This window comes from Pinus tabuliformis, chromosome 7 (genome assembly GCF_031772625.1).
Source record: "Pinus tabuliformis cultivar Carrire ecotype Pingquan chromosome 7, CPIR1, whole genome shotgun sequence".
Taxonomy (NCBI): domain Eukaryota; kingdom Viridiplantae; phylum Streptophyta; class Pinopsida; order Pinales; family Pinaceae; genus Pinus; species Pinus tabuliformis.
This window is the reverse complement of record NC_142293.1, coordinates 687813215-687835883: the sequence shown is the minus strand read 5'-3', so window position 1 is coordinate 687835883 and position 22669 is coordinate 687813215. Positions and strand designations below refer to the sequence as shown.

General features: G+C 38.5%; 1 protein-coding gene across 17 annotated transcripts in view; it reads left to right on the top strand.

Annotated features, from left to right (window-relative positions):
• Nucleotides 1–22669, top strand: part of LOC149249361 (NADH:ubiquinone oxidoreductase, 17.2kDa subunit) — a 222395-nt gene that overhangs the window by 62039 nt on the left and 137687 nt on the right. For 16 of the 17 annotated variants that reach the window (XR_016266761.1, XR_016266762.1, XR_016266759.1 and 13 more), the window contains 2 exons: nt 5915–5980; nt 18875–18946. Coding sequence is in view for 10 of the 17 variants with exons in the window: in XM_089458674.1 (XP_089314800.1) it covers nt 5915–5980; nt 18875–18946 (138 nt within the window). In the remaining 7 variants the exon portion in view is untranslated. The remainder of the gene's footprint in view (nt 1–5914; nt 5981–18874; nt 18947–22669) is intronic. The other variant, XM_089458679.1, reaches the window with a different exon arrangement.

Sequence of the window (22669 nt, the reverse complement as noted above, 5' to 3'; positions counted from 1 at the left end):
GACTCACCTAATAATTCGACAATAAATTTCACCCTAGTTTTGGGGGTTTAAGTTGGAGGGAAAAAACTCTTATGATTAGCCATGTCGAAAAACACAGGGAATTAGTGAGGTTAAAAAATCTCCTAGGATGGACTTCGTCATCAAATTATAGGCTTACCTAGGTTGTTACACAGACTCATGGTTATACTGAGATCAGTTACAATATATAACTTGCAGAATGGGGTGACTATGACACATGGATTGTTGATATGTGATCTGATCCTTGTTGAAAAATTTGATACTTCCGCTTCCTTGGAACTTTGACAATTTGAGTGCAACATCTGGCTCCATATGGGGACATGTTGCTTCCAAGAAGTAACGTGAGAATCTCAGAATCTTGCATCCAAGTAAACAAAAGTCCATCAAATAGATATCCATTCAAGATCAGAATCATCATGCATATATAGAAAATACCGCCGGAATAGAAAATCTATCTTAACAAACTGAAATATAAAAAACATAATATAAATGCGTGAAATAAACTAGCTAATGAGATAAAGGAAATGGAGCAGGGTTAGAGATTGTTAAAATTGACAACTGGGGCCAAACTCCACCTTGGACAACTCATGATGGAAATGACATTTTTATTGGATTGCTCTTTCCGAGAGGTGTAGGATTGATCTAAAGATCATCTCATTCTGACAAGTAGAAATGGAATTATGAATTTATTTTTTCTTGGACAAATTGTCAAGGTCGGCCAGAGGTCTAATGTAGGCTCATGAAGCCCAACAAATGTGTCTCTTCACCCTCAACATTGTGTATAAATAGAAGAGGCCTTTTCCTCATTTGCACAATCATCACTCACACATCTTTCTCTCTCTTCATTTGATTGGGTCATACGAATTTCAGGGCAACCTATTCCTCTCCACACGTGCGAAGGTTTGATTAGGTTTTCTGATTTCTGCATTGACCGAGTTGCAGCCAGCTTTGACCAACGTTGATCGGGCAATGTTTGATTTCGTTTGACTGCGATTTTTTGTGTGGGAATATCTTTGTTTGGGCAAGCTGCATATTTGGGAACAAAAACCGAGATTTTTTGGGTTGTTTGACTAGCATTGACTACAACAAGTTTGACTGCAGAGTTGACTGTGTGTTTACCAACTTTGACCTATAATTTCCAGACTGTTTTACATTGATTTGGACTATCCCTAAAGGCCAAGTTGATTGGGTTTGACCGAGCTGATATGAAGATTTATGCTGGTTTGACTAGCATTGAATTTTTGGTGAGGGCATCCTATTGACTGCTGTTTGGCTGGTTTGTTTTGATAGTGTTTGGGCTAGTGAATTTTGTATGATGTACTCTCTCTGCTGAACTTTTGAAGCATAATAAGAAGATTTGATCAAAGGGTTTTTTCCACATTGGGGTTTTTCCATGGTATCCGCCAAATATTGTGTCCTCTTGTCTTGGCTTGTCTTTTGCTTATTGTTTATGTTCTATTTGTATTTCTATCAATGTTAATGTGATTGCTAATCTGGAAATTGATATTGGGCTAATAAGAAAAATTGAAGTAAATTGCTCTAAAGCTTAGAACATACCATTGCTATCTAAAATTAACATGGTATCAGAGCTGAGGTGAAGACAAAGCCCAAGCAAGAGTGAGAAGAGCAATCACTGATATTTGTTGGACGAGGACAAGATTCAAATGGCCTCCTCATCTTATTTCAAATCTGATGACAAGCTCAATGATAAGTTTGATTATCATGGATGGAAGATGTTTCTTGACTTGACTTTGGAAGAGCATCATGCTATGGACTATGTGCAGGGAAATATTGTTGAACCTCCTTCAAATGTATCGACTGTCGCTAAGACAAAGTACTAGAAAGGTGAAGTCAAAGCTAAAAAGATCATCAGGGATTCTATTCATAAGCATTTAGTTGCTTACATCTCCGATTTGGGCACATCTAAGGAGATGTATGACAAATTGGTTAGCATGTTCAAAGGTAGCAATGAAAACCAAGTTCTCTTCCTAAATAACAAGTTGAAGGACATAAAGAAGGGAAGAGTAGAAGATATTCAATCCTACTTCATGAGGATCACCAAAATAAAAAATGGTCTTCTATCTATTAGTGAAGTTATAGCTGACAGGGAGCTCACTCTCATTGCCCTTAGAGGTCTCCCTCGTGAATGGGATGTGTTCAACACTACTATCCTCAACAATGACCGGATTCCAGGTTTTGATGAATTGTTGACTAGATGTATTCAAGAAGAAACAAGGATGATGGAGAGAGACATGCCTTCAAATAGGAATGATCCTACTGTATTCTTCGCTCATGCTAAAAAGAAGAGCAATGCAGGTTCAAAGAAACAATGTTAAGGAAGATCATGATTCAAAGATGGAAAAAAGGGTAGATGCTTTATTTGTAACAGGTTTGGCCACTATGGTAGGGAGTGTCCTAATAGAAGGCATACACCTCGGGATGATGACAACAACGACCACAACAATTTCAGGGGCAACGACAATCAAAGGAATGGTAGGCTCAACAACAAAGGAAAGAATGATGCCCGCTACTCAACATCGAAATGGTTGACCTCCCAAAAGATCAAGAAACTCTAGGTATGATGAATCTAATGTTGTAGATAACAAGCAAAAATAATTTTATCTTATATCTGCCCTCTCTACTGCCTCTCCTTCAGATACCTTGGGAAATTGGTTGATTGATAGTGGTGCCGCAAGGCACTTCACTGGGTATAAGGAAGCTCTTTCAAATCTAATAGAAAAGGATACAAATTTGGAAATCATTCTTGGAGACAATGCCACCTATCACGTGAAAGGAGTTGGGAATGTTACTCTTCAATTAAATCAATGTAGCACCGTTTATCTACAATAAGTACTATATGTACTTGATCTAAAGAAGAGCTTGGTATCCATCTTGGCAATGGAGGACAAAGGATTCAAAGTGGCATTCACGGATGTAAAGGTATGTGTGTGGAATAAAAATTTCAAAGATGCATTTACACTTGGATTCAGGTTTGATAGCCTATATCAAGTTGGAGGAAGTCCATTGGGAGCTATGTCTTGCGACACATCACTTGAATTTGAACTATGGCACCGGAGATTAGCTCATCTACATTATAAGCCTCTACTCGATGCAAACAAGATGGTGATAGGTATGCTCGAACTTAAAGTAGAACATGAAGGTGTTTGTCAGGGATGTGCTGAAGGAAAACGTACAAGGTGAACATTCCCCTCAAGTGATAGCAAGACTATCAACATTTTGCAATTGGTTCATTCTGATCTATCTGGTATGATGCCCGTGACATATTTGGGAGGATGTTTATATTATGCTATCTTTGTGGATGACTTCTCTTGCAAAACTTGGATTTATTTCTTGAAGAAGGACAAAGTGTTCTCATGGTTTTGCTCTTTCAAAGCCTTGGTCGAAAATCAAACAGGGAAGAAGATCAAAATATTGAGGACTGATAATGGAACCGAATATGAATCAAATGAGTTCAATGACTATTGTAGAGAAGTTGACATTAAGAGGGAGACTACTACTGCATATACTCTTGAGCAAAATGGTGTTGCTGAAAGGAAGAATTGTTCTATTATAGAAGCCACTCGTGCCATGCTTCATGATCAAAGCCTTCCGAAGTTCCTATGGGCAGAAGCTGCCAACACTGTCATGTATGTTCAAAATAGATGCCCTCATCAAGCTTTGGACTCCAAAACTCCCGAAGAAGTTTTCACCAGTAAGAAACTTGATGTTTCTCACTTTAGAATTTTTGGTAGCCCCGTGTATTTTCATGTGCCGAAAGAAAAGAGAAGAAAATTGGATGCATTTGGGAAGAAAGGAATATTTGTGGGCTACAGTGAAACTTCTAAGGCATATAGAATCTATGTGCATGGTCAAAGAAAAGTGAAAATAAACCATGATGTCAACTTTGATAAAGATGCTACCCTTGGGAAGAGTAGGAACCTTCCTATTCCAAGGAAAGACAAAGAAGCATATACAGGAAAGCAAGGCGAACTGCGGGATGAGCCGATTCCTGATGCTGAAGGACCGATGGATCCCATTAATCCACCTCCTCATGAATCCTCCTCCTAAAAAAGGAGACCATCATGGCTCAAGGACACTCTCGAAGATGCCAAGACATATTGCACCAAGACGGATATTTCGTGAAAGTAAGAAACCGAATAGGTACCAAGGGTACTTAGCTGCTATGAGCACCATTGTTCAAACTGAGCCTTGCACATTCGAAGAAGCTGTGAAGCACCAAGTTTGTAAGGATGCTATGAACACAGATTATGAGTTGATTATGAAGAATGATGCCTGGGATGTGGTGCCTAGACCCAAGGACAAATCCATTGTCACCTCAAAATGGCTTTACAAAATCAAGCATGGAGCTAATGGAAGTTTTGAAAAGTTCAAGGCCAGGTTTGTTGCTCGAGGCTTCTCAAAAGGAAGGTGTGGACTATGATGAGATATTTGCACTAGTTGCCTAGTATACCACCATCCATTCGATGATTGCCCTTGCTACCTCACGCAGATGGAATTTACATCAAATGGATGTCAATACTGCCTCCTTGCATGGTTCACTTAAAGAGGAAGTCTATGTTGAACAACTTGAGGGGTTCGAAGTTTAATATTGTAAGACACATGTATGCAGGTTGAAGAAATCCCTCTATGGGTTGAAGCAAGCTCCCCGGGCTTGGTATGAGAGGATCGACAACTATCTAATGAAGCTGGGATTTACAGGAAGTGAAGTTGATCTGAACCTTTACTTTAAGGTTGAAAATGATAGACCTCTCATCCTGTTACCTCATGTGGACGATCTCTTTCTGACAGGTGCAGACCCTCTTATTCATCAATGCAAGAGGAAGTTGGCTTCCAAATTCGAGATGAAGGACCTAGGATTGATGCACTACTTCCTAGGCTTGGAGGTCTGGCAAAAGAGATTTTCCTTTCCTAAGGAAAATACATTGTGAAGCTAGTTGAAAGATTTGGGATGGTGGATTGTAAGTTTGTGGATACTCTGATGGAACTTAACTTCAAGAAGTTATGCAGAAGTGCCGTTGGGCCCGATTTGGGAAATACTTCTGAGTATCGTCAACTCGTGGGGGCCTTGATGTTTTTGGTGAACTCCCGTCCGAACATATGCTTTGTAGTGAATACATTGAGTTAGTTTATGGTTGAGCCTCATCACATACATTAGATTGTTCTCAAGAATCTCTTGAGATATCTCTGAGGCACATTCACTTATGGACTGAGATATATTGTTGGGAATTTGAGGCTCCATGGTTATTCAGATGTTGACTGGGATCTATGATAAAAGATCTATGATGAACCAACCAGCAAACCCTAATCTAGTTGAGGACCAAACAATAATGAATCTACATCAGTGTGCTTTGCAAAGAGAGAGCACAAGAACACTTTAGAGATAAAGAGCCATAACAGCCCACAACCATCAATGCACTAAAGCTAAAGATAACAAAATAACCTGCAAAAGAGTGCACAATAGAGAGAGTTGCTTGAGGCTTGTGACTAATGAATGAGTCACTTGAATGAATATTAGAATTGAATACTTGTGTATTTATACACCATCCTAGAGGCAGGGCACTAACTCCAAGGAGGTTGACTAGGTTGGTTTTAGACTAGCATAGGCAACTGATACAATATAATAAAGTGTGACATGACAGTAGGCTCTTGGCCATTATAAGAGTGATGCTGGGTCATGTGTGCAAGTTTGATTAAACTCATAAGTTTCACATCAAAGTTGTAATGGAGTTCCTGCCATTGCAAAAAAGGCTTGTGAAGATATGTATCACTATTTTCTAATATGTTTTTGTTTAGTAAGCATGTAAATCTTTGAAACATGTAAATAGATTGTTTTGCATGTTCATGATATTAATACTAGTCTTCTTGGATTTTACAGTTCTGCAGAAAGAAGAGGAGAAAAGGAGATTCAGAGCAAAGAGTCTTCAGCAGAGCATGGACAGTGGTCAGTTTCCTTTTAATGCCTGTTCCTTCTAAGGTTATGGTTGCATACTTATTGAACCAATGCACAGAAATAGCAAAGCACATTTATTGTATATTGGAGATGTCTTATTAATAATAGATCTATATACTGCTGATCTGGTAGATATCTTAAATTAGTGATGATTTCCCTAGCTATAAATAAAATAATATTCTTGAGAGCTATGTTAGCCCCTATTTTTTGAGTGTTTGGCTATGAAAGTGCTATTTTGTATATTCTGACAACTCTCTTTAGCAGCATAATTTTTCTTCTTGAATGACTACAGTTGCCCCTGGTAAGAAATATTTTTTATCATATATCTTGCATAAAAATAGTAATTGAGGATTAAATGCATGTTTGAAATCCTAGTTTCACTATTGAATGTTATATTATACGTGTAGATACCCATCTAATATCTGCATGAAAATTTGAATTCGCAGCTAGACTTGGTAAACACCAAGACTCAAGTGCATAGCTATTCAATTTACATCCCAAACGTCATCTGGTGCAGATATATATATCTTTTCTTTCTTAAGAACGTGTGCTAAAGGAAGAGAGGGGCTGGGGGGGAACGCGTCCCCTCCCCCCTTCGAATCCGCTTTCGAAGCGCGCTTTGAGCGGGAGCGCCCTGGGAGTGCACTCCCGAAATTTCCCGCCTCAAAAAAAAATCACTCCCTGGCTTTTTGCAATTTTTTTCCACAAAGATGCTCCAAATGCAATTTTTTTTCAAAGAAACTAGAGTTTTTGAGTATGGCAACCTGACATTCAAGCATATGGCCCTAGTATTGATATGCAATTCATGGTAATGTTAAATTCTTAAAGTAAAAGTGACATTTTCCTTTATCTTTCATTTTATTGTTTTGCTTAAATGTTTAACATTACCACGAAATGACTCAAGATGTTTGAGAGTGGTTTCAACCTCATTGGATTTCTTATGGAGAAAGTAGAATTTTAGATCTCACTCAAAATCCAACAGGCTTATCAGTTTTTTAGGATTTTAGAATTGGGGGGATTGCAATGTTTCCATTGGATTTTGTCATGTACTAGGGTATGGAACTCATATTTAATCAAGAGCACCAAACCCTTTGTGTACCTTGATGTTAGTGACATTGGTTGTCGAACTCCTCTATCACGACCCTACTAAAAATGTACCCATCACTCAAACAAAATCTTGACTTGACATGCTGCGTTTTTACTATCTTATGTTAATTTCTTAGAGGGTGATATTAATGACAAAGATCCCAAGATAGGCAATGCTTTTGATCATATGTAGGTATTTGTTGTCACATGATTTTTTTGGATGCTAGAGGCCATCTAGAGCCTATTTGTTGATGTATTTTTAGTTCAGAGATGGATTGCACTCGATGCTATTTTGGTTATGTGCACCCTTACATGCTATATAAATGAGAACTTGTAACTTGTGGACATGTGGTTGATGAAGATTATAACTTCAATATGATTGATGTTATATGGCTTAATCCATGTTTTTATGCCTTTTATATCTAATTCATCATTCTACATGCTTTTGTTAACATATATGCATCAAAATATATAAATATATATTATATAGTAATTCGCTCCCGATTTACTCCTGACTTGAGAGCTTTTGAAAATGTCGCTTCTCGCTTCCAAGCAGTCCCGGGGAAGAGGAATAAAACCGTGCTCAAATACATCCCTTTGAATAATTGATCACTCAACAAATTGTTTGTTATGGTCCTAATTCTATGTAGGATTATGCGAGTTATGCAATGGCGCTTAACCGTTAAGAAGTCTCTAGTAGTTTATTTATTTATTTTTATTTTATATATGTTAGCCTAATTAGGGTTTATGGGGTTTCTCAACCTAATTATGTCTATAGTGTTAAATTTCCACGAAACTCTGCAACTACTTAGATGAATAATTGAAAATTGAAAACTAGTTTACTTCACCAAGATACAGTGTCTTAACAAGTCATAAGCAACGAAATAAAAACATAGAGATAAAAACACATGCACGAATTGACACACTTGTTGTCTCAGGAAAACCAATAGGGAAAACCTACTTGCTTGATGTGGCTGTTTTATTGATTGTTCTTGAGCACTTGGATCTATTACAAAGAAATCTATCTCTCTCGAGAAATCGTTTGGCTTCTCACACAAATCTCAACTGATGCAACTGATCTTTGCTAGTCTAGATCCTACTTGATCTCGACCTTCTAGGAGACAGTTGTTCCTTTGTTGTCTCCTTGACTTGCTCTGCAAAACTTGCTCACTTCTACTTGATCTCTGCACACTAGGGGATCCTTAATCCTTGCACACTAGGCCCCTATTTCCTAGCGCACTTCAACTCGTATTCTTTAGCACAGATCAACTCTTATTTTATAGGGGAAATCCCTATATCCTTGTGCACTTCCTGCGTCCTATTTCTTAGGACCTAACTCCTCTTCCTTGTGCACAACCAACTCCTGAATCCTAGCGCACTTGTGCCTCCTATTTCTTAGGACATAATTCCCGTGCTCTCCACAGTCAAGGCTCTCTCACAAACTTGCGAGCTCTGTCTTGTCACATAGACCTTTGTGCACAAAAGCAGTTGAATTTCCTTGTGCTTTTGTCCTCCTCTATATAGACCCAATTCAGACATGCAAGAAGACCCAGTTCAAATTTAGAAGTCGAGTTCTTGTTTGATGAATTCACTGAGAGATACTCTTTCTTTCTCCAATCAACACTGGAGTTCTTAACTCCTCCTTCCTTCAATCAAGACTAAAGGCTAACTCGCTCTAACTGAACTGCTATTTGCCACCTCATTCTGTAGGCAAATTGGTGAAGACTCCTATATAACTAAAGCTTCAACTATATGCATGTTAACTTGATGATTATTCTAGTAAAATGGAAATAACTCATCCTAACTGAAGTCTAAATCATGAGGTCAATTTGAGGTCTTCACTGGCTAAGGCATAAGCCAAAAGACCTTGCTTGTTAAATTTTCAACACTCTTTAGCGAGGAAAGTACTTTTGGAAGAACCTCTTCCACCTAGATCTATCTTCAACACCAACATGTTATGTGTCGCTGCCACTGCTCTCTTTGAACTAGAAGACTTCCCTGCTTCTTACCGAGGAGTCTGATCTGAAGACCCATTTCTTCCAACCGTAGTATGTACTCCTATTTTGGGAGTGTATCACCTTAGTCATAAGTGCCATGTACTCGATGTATCTCTGTGGCTGCTTACTCTGCTTGAAGGTGGTATTGGGAGGTCCAACTCTCTTCTGCTCCTCCTTAAACAACTCTTCTGCCCACTTGGCTTGAACTCTCCCTATACTAGGAGTCATTGATTGAGTGGCTTCCTCCTCTTGGCTTGGGCTTTGATCGTCATCATCCTGTTGTTCGACCCACTTTCCAGCTAGCCGAGACTCACACTGTGATACTGGCTGAGGATCCTTTGTAGCTCTATCCCGCTCTCACTCTAAGGACTCCCTCAGAGCTCTACTCTCCTCAACCCTCATGTGTCTACTTTGTGCACTTCCTGCCTTGCTGCTCAAGGTTGTGCCCATCTCAACTTGTAGCAGGTACAAATTCTTCTTCCTCGCAACTATCTGCTTCTTACATCCAAAAGCTAAGTGCTGCAGGTAAGCCTTACCTTTGCAGAAGATGAAAACATAACCCTTGTCCTCAAGGTAGCCACTGAAACAAGGTTCTTTTTCAGGTCTTGAACATAGAGGACATCTCTGAGAGGGAGAAAGCTACCTAACTTCCTCTCAAAATTGACAGTACCAACTCTCTTGGTTGTGCACTTGCCATCATCTCCTAGCTCAATCTGGAACTGCATATCCTCTCCTTTAGGTGGCTAAAATACTCCATGTTCCTAGTCATGTGGAAGGATGCTCGTGAATCAATATACCTACGCTGTCTGCTAAGCTTGCCATGCAAGCTATTAATGAGAAATATTTCTCAAACTGAGAAGAAAACGCATCTACCTTAGTTGATGTAGCCACATGATCCTTACTGGACTCCTCCTTCCTATTAGGATGCTTAGTGGCGTAATGTTTGAGCTCATGGCAATGGAAGCACTTGATGTTGCTCAAATACTCCTTCTTCTTGCCCTTTTGACTAGACTCAGCCTCTCCTCGACCCTTCTTTCCCTTATCTTTGCTACCTTTTTCTACCATGGCAAAGTTCTCCAAGTCTCTGTTGGAGCTTCTCTACTAGCTCTTGTCCCTCTCTCGATTTCTTCTTGAACGCAGTCACTTTATAACCTTTCCCACTGGGAATATTCTCTCTGCCACTCACTGCATCTTGGAAACTATACCAAGACTTATGAAGTCCCAAAAGGGCAAGACTCATAAGGTCACTGTTTGCTATGGTCATGCCCACTCCACCTAGCTCATGTCGAACTTGAGTGAACTTTGAAAGATATGTGATGTTGGGCTCTCCTTTGCTCATCTAGATACTTTTAGCTTCTCCTTGAGCAAGCTTCTTGGCATCATTCAAACCTTGATACAGATCTAAGATCGCTTTAGTCCATCTCATATGTTGTCTTCTTCTCATGGAGATGAGGGATAATATGATCTTTGATCCCCTCAAGAATGATCCTCCTCGCCTTGGTGTCATTCTTGTTATGTTGGATCAACTATTGGGCATCTTGAGGTGGAGCTATTGCCTGCTTCACATACTCGAGCACTCCATTATCTTCCAACACCATTGAGATCTGCTCCTTCCATGAGCAAAAATTTGAGGCTCCCTCTAAACTATGATCTGACCTTAGTCCTTGGAACACCATACTGCTATCCAAAGAATTGCTCTGCTCTTCAAACTCTAGTGCAAGCCTTCTGCTTGATTTGCGTTGTTCACTAATTGGCCAATCTGGTGCTGATCTTTATACTGACCTCTGCTTTGATACCATGTTAAATTTCCACGAAATTCTGCAACTACTTAGATGAATAATTGAAAACTGAAAACGAGTTTACTTTTACCATGATACAAAGTCTCTTAACAAGTCATAAGCAGCAAAATTCAAACACAGAGATAAAAACACATGCACAAATTGACACATTTGTATTCTTAGGAAACCCAGCAGGGAAAACCTGCTTGCTTGATGTGGCTAACTCGCCCTAACTAAACTGCTAACCGCCACTTCATTCTGTAGTCAAATTGATGAAGACTCCTATATAACTGAAGCTTCAAGTCAACACATGTTAACTTGATGCTTATTCCAGTAAACTAGAAATAACTCATCCTAACAAAAGTCTAGCTCATGAAGACAATTCGAGGTCTTCATTGGCTAAGGCACAAGCTAGAAGACCTTGCTTGCTACATTTTTAACATATAGTTAGAGGATAGCTCTTCATTCTTAGGTGTTGTTGAATTTATCTATTTGGTTGTAATTGGAGACCCTCAAAGTAGCATGGATTCTGTATTAAGCACTTTTGCACCTTGACTTCATTTTCTATTTGTATCCTTTTCATTTTTCTCTTATCGCATTTGATGCTATTGCTATTTTTGGTATTGGGCGGAAGCATCATAGCTATGTAATTAGAAGTGGCATTAGAGTGATGGTTTGGGAAAGTGATATCATGAGATTGAGATTGTTAGACTAGATGCTCAGAGAAGGGAGATCTCTAAGAGCAATGCACCTCCTATAAATGGACTATGCCAGACATCAGATATGCTTCATTGTCTAGGAAACATCAGTGGTAGAGGGAGCAACCAGGATTTCCAGAGCAACATCTGTTTCAGTGTCAGAGGGAGCACCCAGTCAGGGTGATCGGAAAGCAATTGTGGTGATGAATCCAGTGAAGGAAGTTGATCAATTTATGGTTGAGTCGAGGCATGCATAACAACATGTGTTGAGGTATCAACATGATACAATTAGATATCGATTGAGATATGTCTCAAATGATGAAGTACAACTGTAAGGGATATACAAATTCAGATTGGGCAGGGAGTGCTGAAGACAGGAAGAGCACATCAAGATGTTGCTTCAGTTTGAGTTCTGCTATGATATCCTTGATGAGCAAAAAACAGATATCTATCACTGTAGAGGCTGAGTATACTGCAACTAGTTTGACGAGTTGTGAAGCAGTGTGGTTTCAAAAGCGACCCATATGATTGTTTGATCAGGTGTTGGAGACAACCGTGATGATTGGTCGAAGCACATCGAGATCAAGTGAGACTCCTGTTGAGAAATCTAGGTAGATTAGTTAGGGCTATTTAATTGATTTCTCTTAACTTTCATAGTTGCTTGTGACATAATTTTAGATTCTTCTTGTTATTGTTTCTTTATCATCAAACAACTACCAAAACATGAAGATTATCAAAGACAAATGGACACCGTATGTACACTTAGCCAGTGCAAAACTCCAATGAAGGGGAAAACCTAGTGAAACTCTTCCAATATAGAATTAAATCAAGTTGAGACAAACCAACACTCTTTGACCTAGACCAAGACCTTCTTCCATCCATCAAGTCATTCTTGCAAATAGATAAGTCATCTTCTAGTTTATTTCTTCACAAATCAACATCAAACAACTGTATTGGGTTCTCTGCCCTCTCCGTCATCTTGTATCTTTGACTCCTGCAGAACTTCAGTCCTGTACTTCATGCTAAACTTCGGTTCTACAATCATACTAGACTTTTGTCTTGCAATCACGTAGCAAACTTCAATCCTCTTCTTTTTTTCTTTTCTTATAGATATCTCTTCATACTTTCTTTATCACATAGAAATTGCAGATCAAGTGGATAGTTGTTGGTCTCTTTTTCACAAAATCTAATGCTTCTTTTTATATAGTCTTCTTGTAGGGTGGATGTGTCCCTTTATGAGGCTGACTAGACCATTGAGGATGTCTAGTTGATATGAGGCAAGGCCGACTTGATGGAGGAGAAACAAGACCTAATTTTTGACATAAAAATATTTTCTTTCTTTGTCATAATGAGCCCAAGAAGGGTCTTTTACATAATGATTTTGACCTTGATTTAGTCAAAAATCCTAGAGCACACAATGGGTGCTTTGACCTATTGACCAAGCATGAACACCATGCTTTAAGTCAATTTTCTTTTACATTAAAAAAATTCTTTTCTTTTGAAAAATACATTACATCATGACTCAATTATGAAGACTGATACTCGTTACATTTCTCAACACTCCCTCTTAACTAGGGAGGTATTCAATTACCTGTATACATAGGCACATGGACGAACTCAAAATGATATGTTCTATGAAGAGTCACAATATATGCAGTGCTACAGATTAGATACTTGACCAAGGTATCTAACTGGTTGGGTCTAAGGTGTGTTCCAAGCTTTAGCCACTATGAATACCATCAGGCTTCAACTCTAACACCAACCCGGGATCCAGGTATTGTATCCAAGGTCGGAGCTCCACAAGACCAACGATACCCTCCCTACTTCGGGATCTAGGCATCATCACATGCTGACCAGATGTCCTCCGAAGCATCGTGTTGCCCCAAGATGCTTCATCTCTCCCTATCAACTAAATCAGATATATCCACTAGTCTAGGCATGCTTCAAAATATTCAACCTTCTTATCGGGCATATTGATGCTTTATTTATCTTTGCAAAATATATGTGAAATGCTTGTAGGAGGGCTATGTTATGGTTGGTCAATCAGATTGATCATTTTTCTTCCTAGTGTCCTAACAACTAGATCAGAACAGGAAAAACTAGTTGGTCTGATTGGCTTTGGGGCCACTCCGGTGTGCTCTAGGGTTTCAGATTGTTTCTAGCCGATTCTATATGATACAATACAACATAGCTAGGGATCACCAAAACTGTTTTTTTAACATTAAATTAAGTTATTTGCAAACATAATACCTAACCCTAGGGCTCTACTAGTGCTATTTAAAGAGGTTCTCACCTCCATTTCACTCACCCTAGTAATTAATGGGAATATCATCTTTCATTTTCTATTCTTAAGTTTATGATTTTCTCTTTTATCTTTAATTTCTATCCTTTTACTTAAATTTTTAACATTACAGTTAATTGTTTAAGGATTTCTGAGAGTGGTTCCAACCTCAATAGACTTCATATGGATAAAGTAGAATTTTAGTTGCCATTCAAAATTTAGCATATTTCTATATTTTTAGGATTTTAGGATTGGTAGGATTGCAACATTTATGTTGGATTCTATCATGTATAAGGGTATGGAATTAACATTTAATCAAGAGCACCAAGCTCTCTATGTACCTTGAGGTTGGTGGTATTGATTGCTAAACTCCTTTGTCATGATCCTAGTAAAAATGTACCCTCCACTCAATCAAAATCACTGATTAGGATGTTATTAAGCTTTTGCTATCTTATTTTAATGCTTAAGGGTGATATTGATGATGAGGATCCCAATATAGGAAATGATTTTGATGATACATTGATTTGTAGTTATTTCTTCTACGATATTTTTTTGGACTTGCTAGCATAGAAATTTACCCTTGCAGAAGGTGAAAACATGGTATATCTAGAATCGAAAATATCAGTGTAACATGTAGAAGAATTTTGCATATAGCGTCACATACAAATTCTTCTCTCTGTTTAGCCTGGTGTGTGCCAATCATAGGGGGGTGTCCCTAGACTGCCATGCAATGTTTTCTCTATAGATATGCAAAACAAACACTCGACAAACATGTAAAAGTTTCCGTTAATCAACAACTAAGTGGCCAAAGAGGTTATAAAATAATTTGTGCATAAAGTGGTTGATTTGGATTCAATGTTAACTTCAAATGGAGAAAGAAAACATTGGAAAGCGCTTCAAATGACAGATTTGTTACCAAGACCAAATAAGAGCAAAATCGAGCTTTATTCTACAAATTCCAACAGGCTAGTTACCCCAGGAAGATAGTTACAGGATCGATACAGTGATGATCCTGCACAAGAAAGTAGAAGCTAGAAGAGAGAAAGAAGAGAAATAGAGAGAGAGTAATCTGTTGTTGTGTAAGATGATCCAAACTTGAAACAATGAAGAAAGCTTTCTGTTAATGAGTCTTCCTCTTATGCACATTGGTGAATGAAGGTCGAATTAGCCATACAAGGCCTCTCTCATGCACATTACCCAGATGAGTGTAGTGAACTCACCATCCAACTATCAACAAGTGGGGGTATGCTTCATCCCAAGTGAGTGTGAATGCTGTAATCTCAGAGAAGACTAAAGTGTCAAACACTCCGAGTTAAATCGAGGAGCAGTTGACTCAACACATACTAATGTGTCCTATAGTATATTTTGCGTGAAGTCAAGCTAGGGGAAGAGTGTCAATGCACTTTAGTTTGATTAGGAGTCTATATTAGTCAGGTTGTTAAAGAATAGAGAGAAGCAATTTACTTTGGATGAAGTGGATATGTTGTGGAGTAAGATTGGCAGTGAAGCAAAAGAAGATGGAATAGATTGGAGAGATGAGTGGAGTAGAAAAGCAATGTGCTTTGACTTAACTAAGGTGAAGTGGAGTGAATTGAAGATTTGTTGGAGTTTAACTGGTGAAGAACTAGGGTGAGGTGGATATGGACTAGCCATGCATATGGGAGAAGAGGAGATGTGTTAGCGTTTGTAGCAGTGGAGAGGCTAAGCATCAACATGCAGGAGGCTAAGCATTAATTAATGTTGGCTATTGGACTAAGGCTTTCTAAAGAAAATGAATTATTCACTTTAGTGAGTTAGATCTCATCTTTATTGTTGATCTCAAGTGGGTTAGCATTTAATCCTAGCTATCCATCACTTTGGAGATTAGGGTCAGGGATTTAGCTCAATAAGTAATTATAAAAGAAAGCCAAAGGAGATGAGGAAGACGCAACGAATCATTGAGAGAACGATTTTCTGAAGTGAAAAGTGAGTCTTTGGGCTAAGGAGAAGGAAATATTGCAACAGGAAATTCCAGAGAGAGGGATCTTGTGGAGGCCAAGATCTTGGAAAGCTGAATTTGGAGGGGGGTCGAGATCCATCTTGGAGGCTTGCACATGGGGTTGTACAAGTCACAGCCTACTTGAGGACGAGAGGTTTAAACTTTATCTAGTGCACGTGATGTCGTTGGGCTCAGAAGAAGGAAATATTGCAACAGGAAATTCCAGAGAGAGGGATCTTGTGGAGGCCAAGATCTTGGAAAGCTGAATTTGGAGGGGGTTCGAGATCCATCTTGGAGGCTTGCGCATGGGGTTGTACAAGTCACAGCCTAGTTGAGGATGAGAGGTTTAAACTTTATCTAGTGCACGTGATGTACAAGGCTAGGAGAGAGGAGGCCAAATTTTCCAGGGGCTGAGTTTTCCTGAGGGTTTAAGTTTTTCTGTGGGTTGAGATTTCTAGGTTCGTTTTGCTGTATAGATTCTGTAATTCTTTGTGGGCTTCCTTGTAAGGGAGCTCTTATTTATTCTGTGAAATAAAGTGAAGAATAAATTGGAGGGTTTAATATTCCACCATGTGATTGATTTGCTACTTGTGCTTCTACTGCACATTTTATTGTTAAAATTACGTTATATTTTTATTCAGCATTTTAGAAAATAATTTACTGGGTTAAAATAATTTTCTGGTTATAAAAGATTGCTTGGAATATAAATCAGATTTTGTATATAGGAATTTAAAATGATGATTTTAGTCCAACTGAGGTTGAACTAGAGAGAGATTTGAACTTAAGCTAAGTGGAGAGAATCATGCAACTCATGCATGCATCCAAATCTTGGCACATGTCACCCTTAAGCTACCATGTGTCACAAACGAATGCTGCAGCATGTCATCACTAGAGGTTGCCAAATGTCATCCCTGCATGATCACTGCTAAAAAAATAAAGTTGTCTGCTTGTCCACAAGATTATACTCATCGAACTTGGTTTTCAGTGAGGAATCCAAATATGCGAGCAGAATCGACATGCAACCACTTGCTAAAAATAGAAATGTCTCACGTGTGTCCCAAAAAGGACTCATAAGTCTTGGAATCTCATAAGGATTCTAAATAGTCCATCATATTTGACATGAAAGCCTCAGAATCCTGTCTCCTACAATGTAAGGGTACTGCAAAAAATAAGCAACTCTCTTCAATCTCATAAAATTCTCTGCAAAATCTGTATTCAACCATAATATCACTGAACCCATCCTATAGCTGAACTCCATGCGAACCAAACCTAGCTCAAGCGAAGTTGTCTACGAATATAATTCTGAATCTCCAGCACAAATGAAATGTTCTGGTCCTTAACCTTTCAGATTTTCAAGGGGAAAAATCTAGGGGCTAATAGGACTAGAGCCTCTTTGTTGATGTACTTTGGTTCAAAGATGTATTACACTAGGTGCTACTTTGGTTATATGCATTCTTGCAATATAACTGAGAAACTTTGCATATTTGTGTTAATGGTTTGGATTCATATGGATCATATGAATATATATGGTTTTCCTCAAAATTTGAATATTCTATGTATTTTTTGGTACAGTTTTTTTCCAGCTTTTTTCAGTTCCAGTCTGGTTCACATATTTGGTGTTGACTGGTTCAATGACTGGTCCCGTTCAGAGAACATTAAGTTTTCCCTTGTGCATGATTCATTAAGGAAGTGGTTATAGTTAATAATGGTATGGTTGCTGAAGTGTTCTCCAAGATCATACATAATGACTGAGCTTGCAAGACATGCTTTAAAATATCTAATTGTAGCATTGGGTACACTCTTGGACTTCCAACATTGAGACTGTTTCTAAGTGCAATCAGAGGATAGAAAGTTACGAATGGAGGTTAGTTTGAGGGCTATGTGGTAGATATAGCCCCTTTTGTGGTAGGCATTTTATCACATATCAATTATGGTTAGAGCTATGACTAACTCTGATCTTGGATTGGAAAAATATTCTGCTTGGAATTTGTTGGAAATACAAAGGGGAATGGGTAGGTTAGAGCATCAATATTCTACTCTAATGCCATTTCAACATAGTGACTGGATATTATATGGGTTAGTTCTCTTTTACAAAAATATGTATGGTTGTCAGCATAGTTTTGTGGACCATATTATAGCTTCTAGTTCATATACGAAGATATCTTATTATATGTAAGAGGGATTGATAAAACACCATTTTGGTTGATTGTCATTATTCACTGGTTTGATCTCTATGGATCGTGCCCTTTTCAGGGATTGTAGTAGATAGGCCCCAAAGGTATTGTTATTATATGAGGGATTGATAAAACACCATTTTGGTTGATTGTCATTGTTCACTGGTTTGATCTCTATGGATCGTGCCTTTTTCAGGGATTGTAGTACATAGGCCCCAAAACTATTGTTATTCACATGCTTGTGATTAGCTGGGGCTCAATAACTGTGGAGTTGATTCCATAGGAATTTGATCTAAACCCTACAAATAGCCTTAAGATGGTATCTTTTCATGAAAGCAGTGTCCAAATAAAGGAATTGACTTTCTTACCAGACTCAGCTAGAGCTTGAGGAGCTAGCATTAATAATTTCACTATTTCTAGACACTTTTTAGATTTTTTCACAAAGTTGCAAGATTGCCCCTTAGAAACTGAATTTAATGTATAAGATATGTTTGCTGCATTTCTCCCACATTTGAAAAACTATATAACAGTTTTTTTCTTTTTGAAACATTCACTTTTAGATTGTAAAATTTCCATTTCTTTTATTGGAAGGCTCACCAACTACTGTTACTTGTAACATATGGCCCTTTTTTTTTGTAACTTTTTTTACGTAAGTATGAGGCCCTAAGCCATGTTTGGAGTGTCCAGCATTTTGAAGAGTCATGCCTTTCAGTAACATTGTGCTTTATTTTGGCATGTTCGACCTTTGCATACTGTGCTGTTTGATGCTATTTATATTACTGAACAAATATTTAGCACTAAATGGATATCTGTGACTGTATGCCTCATCATGTTTGCAATTTTGATTCAGTGAGTCTTTATTTAAAAATCAATTTGGTTTTGATGCTTTTCAGGTGATGTTGGTCCTCCAAACTTGGCAAGGTTCATTCAGGATTTCAGTGATGCTTCTATTGCACATGATGAAGGTATACATCTTCATCATGATTTATATGATCTGATCCTTTACAATGTAAAATCCAGGGATATGAATGCAGATCTTTTAAATGCTAGTGAGAGATTAGTCCATTGCAGTGTAATATCCAGTCTTTTATCAATGTTGCAAATATCGTTTGGGGATTGTATTGCTGAGGGTTCAGAAAGAAACATCAGAAATATCGAGGAAACTATCAGAAATGATCAGAAAATATCAGCAATAATAAACACCTGAGGGCATTGAGGGAGTAGAGGGCTCGGCGGCTGAGGAACCCTTCATCATGAATCATGACAGACTTGATAAAATTATAATTGAAAGTCCAAAATCTACACTATTATAGTTTTATTTCGCTTTAGATTTATAGATCTGTAGATTACTGTTAATAGCGTATGCATGGAAATTAAAATTATGTAGAAAATAGAGAAGAATGAAATTGATATCACACACATTTGACAGAAGATATGAACTAAGAAACCCTTTTGGGAGGAAACCCAGCTGGAAGGTGAGGCCACTCTACTTTCTTTCTCTGAATAGAAAATGTCTACGAGTACAAATAAGTATGTCCTGTGGTCCGTGGGCTACTACAATGCACAAATTCTCTTTGTGTGCTCTATCTCCTATCCCTCTTGGCTATTTTTTTGCTCAACTATGAAACAAATGCATTTGAAAGAATAGAATCCCTTTTCCTCCTAGTGGTCGTTATAACACAACCCGATAGTCTATTTGTTAGGTTTGACGACTTCAACTCTTAACCAAAGTTACAATGTAGAATCTTCTAGAGTCTTCTTCATCATAATCACATGGCTAGCCCCTTTTTCATGAATAATAGGGCTGATGTGGCATCCTCTAGAAATATGATGGTGAAAACAGGAAGGTCAACTTCTGGGTGGCATAATTTTCGCATATGGATTCTGATTGATGTGATTCTTGCATTGTTGGAAAGATCTCTATGTGTAGAATAAGAAGAAAAGGTGTGGGGCTAAAACGACAAAGTTTTACCCCCAACCCCAAAAAATGTCATTTGATGACTAAAAATGCTCTCGGAAATTTTCAGACCCCAATTTGCCAAATTGGGCCCTGCAGGTAAAAAAGGTCTTGTGAATTGATTCCCCCAGTTTTTCCACTTTGAAAGCATATATATGGATGACAAACACCTCCCCATTTTGGACGGATTTTGGTACTCAAAAGCTTTTATTGAATGAAGCAAGGAAATTTTTCCTCCACCTTCTCTCAAGTGTACCATTTAGCTTTGCTTGCTTGGAAGTTGTCCTTTCAATCCATTCTTCCAAAGGTCATGCTACTCTTGTATTTTAGTTGTAGACCTCTTTTACAAAACTATATCTTTTGTCAACTTTGCCTGAGAATCCGGTGCCAAATCCTCCACAGAAGGTAGTACTTCTTCATCTTCTTAATCTGGCATGGAAGGCTTATAGGGTTTTAGATTCTCTACATTAACAACTGAGTAAATGTGTATATATGGTGGTAAATTGAGTTGATAGGCATTATCACCCACCTTTTCTAGTATCTCAAACGGACCATACTGTAGAGCCTTGATTTTCTTACCAGGCCCCTGTAGCCTCTCCTTGTTCAACTGTAGCCATATTTTCTCTTTCACGTTGAACGATTTATTTGTTCTATGCTGATAATGCCCGACCTTATATTTCTCCTGTGACTTTTGCAGTGTCTGTTGTATGTGTATATGGACCTGCTTGATCTTCTCTATAAATTTTTCAGCCCTCAAGGCATCTCCTATAAGATCGTCCCTCACTCCTTGCTACCCATATGCAATGTCCAAAGGTGAAGGTGGAAAATATCCAAAACAGGTTTCAAATGGAGACTTTCCAGTAAAAGTGTGGACTACTTTGTTGTATGGACGGTGTATATATACCGGATTTTCATCTTAAGTCTTCAAATGCTTCTGATTGTATCCCCTCAGAAGCTGCACCAAAGTCCCGTTGACAACTTATATCCACCTATCTGTCTGTGGATGGAATGTTGTAGATGTCTTCAACTTTGTGTCCATATTCTCCCACATTGTTGTCTAGAATGCACTGAGAAATCTTATGTCCTTGTCTGAAACAATGCTCCTTGGTATTGCAAAGTGTACCCAAACTTCTACAAAGAACAAGTTTGCTGCTTCTTGCCAACTGATGGTATTTTTACAGGGCATCAGAACACACATGTTGCTGAACCTGTCAACTACCACAAACAGGTAGTCATGTCCCTTCCTGGTTGTTGATAAACCTCCCACAAAGTCCATGGAAATGCTCTCCCAAGGATGAGTGGGTACAGGTAAGGGATGATATAGACCCTATTTCCTATTGCTAGGCTTGCTGGTACAACAAAGCATGCATCCTCTTATGAACTTAGCTAGTTGTTCTTGCATCTTGGGCCAATACACATACCTCTACAAGTTGGCCACTGTCTTCCCTATACCAATTGCCCTGCAACCTTGGAGGTGTGAGCCTCTCTAATCAACTGCAATCGCTTGCCTTTAGGAACACATAACTTATCCAACTTGTAGAGTAACCCATCCTGTAGATGGTAGTCAACAGTGTTGTCGCCATCATGCACATGACTCTGACTCTGCAACTACTGGAACACCTCCTTGAAGTTTTGATCCTCTAAATATGCCTCTCTATATGCATCATGGGTGAATGGCTCCATGTGCATAAGAGTCCCCAAAGAGGGGTCTACCAAATGATGCAGTGGTTTCTTAGTAGACCCCTCCCGGGATGCCTTGCCTCTTACTGACTCTTCTATAGACTGATTTTCTCTTAAATACCATAAAGCATATTTACTGGAATTAATCAATTTCTTGGCTTGGCTGGCACTTACTAGCGAAATTTTTGGCTTGCCTTTGTGCGCTTTGATGGTGAACGATTTTCATCTTTGATGAGTTGAAATTAATTGGCTCTCTGTGTGACTATTGTATCTCACATGTACATGTAGTGACTCTCAAACACAACTCCACACGCATCGAGGGGAACCACATCTAGTTCTACTTCATCAATAAAATCAACACTAATAGTAAATCTAATTTTGCATTGTTTTGTTACCTTCAACTTTGCATCCTTATTTACCCACCCCAATGGATATGGGCTTGGATGATCACGAACTTCCAACCCTAACTTCTTGACCAATTTTGTTGCAATGAGATTCACCTGCGATCCTGAGTCAAACCAACCTTTATGTTCTTGACTTGTATCTTTATATAGAAGGGTTTGGTCATTTCTTTCACTTCTTGTTGCCGAAGGCTACTTAGATTCACCTCCTTCTGCATTGATGTACAAACGATCTTCTAATCCACATCCGAGCTACTTTCAACTGGGTTGCTCGAATCAGTGGCCATGAGATTCTTCTTCTTATTGTTTTTTTTTGTTTTTTCGGGTTAAACTTCTTCTTCTTATTGTTTTTTTTTTTGTTTTTTCGGGTTAAGCTTTAGATGCAACTTCCAACACTTTTCCTCTGTATGGACACCAATGATGCAGTGGTTTCTGGGTTCTTTGCACTGATGTGCCGTGGTTGTCGTTTTTTAATCTTTTACACCTTTCTGCTTTTTCTTTCCCTCCTTAGAAGCATTTTGTTGCTCCTTTTGCTTTGATCTACTTGATTTCCCTTTCTTCAAGTCTATGTTCTCGAGGTATTGTGCCTATACACAAGCCTCGTCCATTGATTTGGGCTTGAACAACATCACTTTTTTTTGTAGATGGCT